This window comes from Sinocyclocheilus rhinocerous, unplaced genomic scaffold (genome assembly GCF_001515625.1).
Source record: "Sinocyclocheilus rhinocerous isolate Xijiao unplaced genomic scaffold, SAMN03320098_v1.1 scaffold557, whole genome shotgun sequence".
Lineage (NCBI taxonomy): Eukaryota > Metazoa > Chordata > Actinopteri > Cypriniformes > Cyprinidae > Sinocyclocheilus > Sinocyclocheilus rhinocerous.
Window position 1 is genome coordinate 887,575 of NW_015633548.1, and position 6,349 is coordinate 893,923.

The 6,349-nt window shown below is 35.7% G+C and overlaps 1 protein-coding gene across 1 annotated transcript; it reads right to left on the reverse strand.

Moving 5' to 3' along the window:
• Positions 1 to 2,218: 2,218 nt before the first annotated feature.
• Positions 2,219 to 5,217, reverse strand: cdx4 (caudal type homeobox 4). Its single transcript, XM_016558295.1, has 3 exons — positions 4,531 to 5,217; positions 2,652 to 2,797; positions 2,219 to 2,529 (listed from the first exon to the last, which is right to left on the reverse strand). Exons 1-3 carry the CDS (start codon positions 4,964 to 4,966, stop codon positions 2,296 to 2,298), a joined length of 816 nt encoding a protein of 271 aa, XP_016413781.1. The 5' UTR covers positions 4,967 to 5,217; the 3' UTR covers positions 2,219 to 2,295.
• Positions 5,218 to 6,349: the final 1,132 nt, after the last annotated feature.

Consider the following 6,349-nt stretch of genomic DNA (forward strand, 5'->3'; position numbering starts at 1 on the left):
CTATGTGAAGCTTTTAAGCTATTTGTATGATGATCTCATACCCTTTTATTTTTATTTATTTATTTATTTTATTATTATTATTTAATTTTTTTTACGTGTATTAGTTTTTTACTGTATATTCTCATTTTCTACATATTGTAGTCTATATTCAATGTTTTCTATACTATATGTTGGAAACTACTGTCATGTTCATTGGCTGTAATAGGCCTATGACCGGCATAAAAAAAAAAAAGACTAGCACTGTACACGAATAAATTACAAAAGGGCCCTGAAACTCTTTTTGTAATTTATTCGTGTACAGTGCTAGTCTTTTTTTCACACATTCTGTATAAGCTAAACATTTTGAGTGAAGTGAGGAGCTTATGCACAAAATGTTGATATGTTGTCAATTTCAAGAGCTGAAATTAAATATTATTTGAGCTGTTTAATTAGTTTTTCAACCCTACTTGGGACCTGTTTACAGAATGTTTATAACCCCGAATTGTGCGATTTTGTGGTTTTCTAGCAATAAACAATAAATAAAATTAAAAGTAAATAGACACCATTTTAAAAGCTCCACAGTGTATAGCATAGTTGCACATTTTGTCTAAATTAAGCTGTGCTCAGCAGGTAGACCTATGGCCAGGGTTTGTGATTATTGACAGGGCCTTCATTTATAGGCATATTTCCAATAAATTACAGAAAATATATTTGTTTGATCCTGTTTCAGGATAATATTGAATTAAGTTTTGAATTTTTGCAAAAATTGAATGTGATTATTTTCTTGTCTTCCTGTAGGTTTTTTCCCCCTCAAATAGCCTATAACCAATTCAATAGATTATAACAAAATTGGCTTCTCGGGGTCTGTCAAGAAGGTATGATATGTCAAAATTTTAAGCCTAAAAGATAATTTGATGTGTTTACCAGACGTTTGATATTTTTCCTGCTTGGTTAATTGTTGTTCAGTGATAATTTGTTGTAATAGTTCATCAAACAAATCTAACAAGTCTCACATCAAAGGGATTTGTGCCTAATGCTTTTAAAATAATAAAGTCAAGACTGTATACTGTTTACAAATAGACTAAACACAAGGCAGGAAAATCAGTGTACTTAACTGCTGCAATCTCAACTGAAATTAAAAAATAAATAAATACCAAGCACATTACAACATTAAATACTTGGGAGATTTAGAGCTTGTCACACTGATGACTGAGTGATGCACCTTGCAAACAAGGAAGTATTTATACTGACTTTTTTCTTCCCAAATAGGCTATTCTAGATTAAGAGGTTCCTGGCAGACATTTCTATACTTGTAAACCATTTTTCGATATTTAATGACATGCAGCTGTTCCCACAATTTATTTTTAAGCTATTATTCGTCCATTTTTTTGTGTGAAAATCGTTCATTTAAAACTAAATCCTGCTAAACCAATGGTTTATATAAACGTTTGATCTAATCATCCAATTTCAATGAATAGGCTATACTGCATTCGTACAGAAATACGTAGCCTTACAGCCTAAGAACTTTACAAATTAAGTTGTGCAGCCTTACACAAGAAATGCAGTTTTGTAGGTACGCTTGAAGATTTTACGGTGGTCTCACGTTTAAAAGGTATAAATTAGGCTAAATGCTTGCTGTCCGTCAAGCAAAATGCCTAAACCAGACGAGCATGCAATATTTAATTCGTTTAAGAATATATCAAGACATGATAAAAAAATTATTGCAAAACTTTTTATTTACACATTGTTGGAAACAAACGTTATACCCGTATTAGGTAGGCCTATGTGACACCTGCTCATCACCCCTGTGAAAAGAAAGTGAACGACGTGCGCTTTGGACACAAACTGGAGCACAAAACAGCCTGCCATCGCAGGTCATTGGTTTAAACAGATAATAAAAGTTTAACAGATCCAGGGTATGGATCATTATACATCCCGAGAAACGCTGTACCTGTAGTTTCATTTTATTTACAAACATTTAGATACACTCACCACATACAGAAAATGATATTTATATCTTAATTGAGCAAACACAAACAAACCATTAAAATATTTAGTCTCTGGATCAGACGAACAAGGTTTTTGTATGTTTTTTTCTTAATCTTAAAAACTATTCTATTAAAACAATATTTGAAGAGCCTCCAGCATTTCGTTGTATTTAAGACGTGATTCTTCTGTGGTAATTCACAGCACGCGCCTTGATGCCTGTCATGTAATAGTTTGTAATCCGTTTTGGCCACGCGAGCGGTCCGCTTCGGTTCTGTCTTTTCAGCGTGTTGGAGTGCTCAGTTAAAGTTGGATCTTTCAAGTTCGAGTTCACTGAGTGACAGTAACTTGCTGTATGTTCCTCATAGATGGTAAGGCGTTCATTCCTGGGGGTGGGTACAGAGAACCGTGTATGTCTGACGGACTCAGTGACCCTGGTACCGGTAGGGGACTGACAGAACCGGGATCGCTGTGGACTGACCCTCCGCTGCCGTCAGACTGACCCAGTTTCTTTTTGATTAATTTCCTTTCCTTAGCTCTGCGGTTCTGAAACCAGATCTTTACCTGTGAAGACAAAGGACAAACGGTTAGAAAGAATTAGCCAACGTCTAATTGTTTTCAATTAGTGAGATGAATCGTAGCCTATTCTCTAGCATAAGTAAAAATCTAAAGTGAAGTCATTTTACCTGTCTTTCTGAAAGCCCGAGGTTTACTGCCAATTCTGATTTTCTTCTGATTGTGATGTAGCGATTAAAATGAAATTCTTTCTCCAGCTCCAGCCTCTGATGGTCTGTGTACACAACTCGATATTTCTCCTTCGTTCTGGTTTTGCCTTTTAAAAAAAAAGGGAAATAAACGAATAATCATGAAACAATGTTCATAAAAGGAAGAAATTCGTCATAAAAAAAAGATAATTCTGAGATAAAGACCAAATTAAACGTCATGCTTAAAAGATGTCATAATGCGATTAATAAAATTGTAAAGCAGAGGAAGAACTTGTACACTGTATAATTTCTATAGGTTATAATTATTTTTTATCATATTGACTTTCTTCTCTTACATTTATCGTTGCATTTACAATATAGGCCTAGCCTATATGATCTCTCATTTTAACTATAAATCATAACGCCACTGAAATATTCAGTCAATTGTATAAACTAAGATTACATTGATAGATATGCAAATTGAGCTTCTGATCTTCTTTGAGGAGATTTTTTGAACAAACTGCAGAACAAAGACACATACCCAAACGCCATTGATGTGTTAAGAGACAACACACGTCTTACAACGAATTACAAGGAGATACCATCAAAAATCTTTTCCTCAAACCAAGAGCAGGCTGCACTTGTTTGATTTACAGACCAACTAGCTATAACAAAACGATATATTTTTATGTTCGACTAAACTCATTAAAAACACAATTAATGAGTGATTTTTAATTACAAGTTTAGATGCAGTCACTGAAAGCTCGATAAAGTGTAACATCTAAATTGAAATATGCCTCATTAACTTCACATGTCATTTCCAAAACTTTCAGTTTTTCAGCCTTAGATATGAAAAAGGCCGTTTACAGTTAGGTCATGTAACTTTGTGATTGTTTTCTTTAAAACTGTTTTTTTATTTTGCTGTGTTGTTTTAACATGCGCCGGAGACAGGAGAACTGTATGTGCTGTGAAGTTTGTCACTCTTTGAGGTAATATAACCCTCAACAACAGAGACAGAGGAAGACGCGCTGCTGCATATCAAAGTGAAAAAGGTGTTGAAAGAAGTCGCCACCTGAATATGACAGATAACCCTCAAAACCTGAGACAATGTAACAGGAAAAGTAGACCTCACATCTTGTTTACGGGAGTCGCAAATTAGCATTATAAGTGACCCTGGCGCCAATTCCCAACACCTTAATTTTGCCACAACTATTTTTCCAATGCGTAAAGGAACAAATATATTAATATAACTCAGATATTCCGTTTTTTGGAACTGAACGTTTTTTCAGATAATGAAGGGGAGAAGGACAGTTAGTGTGTGTGTGTGTGTGTGTGTAGAACTATTCAATTTCATTAGGCCTTTTCATTTCGTAATATTTTGTCAGATGTGCCATTACTTGAGGAAAACATCAAACATGTAAAGTTAATAATTTTTGAACAGTGTTGCATTTAGCACGATTGGTCCTTGAGTAAATTATTTGTCCAATATTAAACCAAAATAAGAGAAAGCAACTATTTTGATTTTCTTTTTTGTTTTTGCTATATTTTTAGACATAGCCTATTTTTTCTAATCATTTTTATATAAAAAAATGTAGCTACATTTTAGTACATAACTTAAATAATGTCATTTTTATTCTACAGCAGCGAGAAAATGAATCACAATCATAAATTACTGTCATTTTGTACATTTCGATCGCTGATTTCAAGACCTTTAAATTATTGCGCAGTTTACATGTTTTAGGCATATTACTTAATAAATAATTAAACGTTTTACTTTTTGCGTGTTATGCCATATATTTTAAATTCTTAGCAAGCTTTTTTTATTCATTTATTTTTTTTGAAAGACATTTGTTGGCCTTACCGGTTGAGGAGGACTGCACGGTTTTGCTCATCCACTGATAGGAATTGCGTCTTTCTCTCTCAGGTGAAAGCTGGCCCACAGAAATGTTTTCAGGTGGTGGAGGCAGTACTGCTGATCCCGGGCCGTGCATGGCATTATAATCTGAAGAGCAGTAGGAAACTTGTCCCGGGGATGAACTGCTCATAGGTGCAGAAATAGTGTTTGGAGGTCCCAGGCTGTAGGCGCCCCAGTCCTCTCTCGGTGCGCCGTAAGGAGGGCCCCATGCCCCCGCTGACTGCGCGTGTGTGTCCATGTTGGGCACATGATGGTATCCTGCAAAATCTGAATACTGAGGAGTGGAGACAAAATTCTGTGGTGGAAGACTGATGCCAGATCTTCGCACGGCTCCTTGGTGATACATGCTGCCCTCTTTATCCAAAAGGTATCCAACGTACATGATTTGAAAGAAACCCCTAAAATGACTTTTTTAAGGCAACATGCCAGCCATACATCAATCCGAATATCTCTCAAAACCAAGGCCCGACTCAATACTTTTTACTCAATTGTGGTAGTCCAAAATGATCTCCAGGTCACGCGACGTAGTCCTTGACGTGCTTCAATCAAACATGATGTGACTGTGTTGTCAAGGTGGTGGTGGCAAAGGTATAACCAAGCCCCCTGACGTCAGCCACGACTTCAAAACCTCTCGATTTGCATTCAAATGACCAGCCAATAACACCATCAAGCCCTCAACGATTCCCCTAGTGCCAGATTTTCACGTCACCTCAGACTTACATGCACCCAAAACCACTTCTTCAATGTTCATCAATATTCAAGAGTTGTAGACTCACTCTATATGACTAAAGGAATCAAAACATTACACTGTACTGTATTATCATTAAGTTTAAAATTATTTTCTTTCCTCAAAGAAGCCAATTTGAAAGGAGTTTTGTCACATCTGTCTCAGTTTGACATCAAAGAAAGTAAAAAAAAGTTCAAACCAGCAAATACCTTAATGAATTTTTCGTTGTGTTTTATTATATATGTTTTATATTATTAATAAAATAATTGATTTGATTTGTATAATAAATTGTATTTATTTTGTTAATATAAATTATTATAATAGGCTATATATTTTAAGTGTATTTATTTACACAAGTGAAAACAACAACAGTTTTACTTTTAATTGTATTGCTAAAGAAGTGTTAATCATAAAAGTGAAATAAGCTGAGACGTGCTTATAGGCAGGCAGCGTCATTCAGCGATGAATGGTCGCTTGAAGTTTTACTGCCCTTCCTTTTCTCTCTAATGGAGCTAAACCTGTGGATATGGGAACGTCACATCTGCATAGTACCCATGCCACTTTCTCGCCTTCAGAGTCCATGCGTATTTGTTAAAGGATACTCTTGTAAAAGAGGTGCAAAGCGGGAGAAGGTGTCTTGAAGTAAGGCGAACTTTTCACATTCCGTATCCCTCACACCGTGACACTCTCGGGTCACACTTCACAGCTAATTCCGGTTTATGGAAATGTGAGGTATCACCTACAGTAGGCTACTACCCATGCGACGACAATGTGTCGTGCGTGTCGCCATGTAGTCGAAATATTTAACGAGTTGTTAATTCATTTTACAGCGAGGTTTCTGGGGTATTTTAATCATTAACATATGCAGACAGTAGCTTGTTCAGGCTTGACTGTCATGTCTCAGATGTTAGGGCAGAAAAGACAGTACATTTCATCAATTTCTTACAACCACAATTAATTTTACATTCATTCACTACACAAAAATATTATCATTGTATGTATGTGTGTGTATGTGTGTGTGTGTGTGTGTGTGTGTGT

Coding starts and splice junctions, on each gene's coding strand:
- cdx4 (XM_016558295.1), bottom strand. CDS start 4,966: ATGTACGTTGGATACCTTTTGGATAAAGAGGGCAGCATGTATCACCAA. Junction 2,798..4,530: donor CGTGCAGTCCTCCTCAACCG/GTAAGGCCAACA, acceptor TTTTTTTAAAAG/GCAAAACCAGAACGAAGGAG. Junction 2,530..2,651: donor TCGGGCTTTCAGAAAGACAG/GTAAAATGACTT, acceptor TTGTCTTCACAG/GTAAAGATCTGGTTTCAGAA.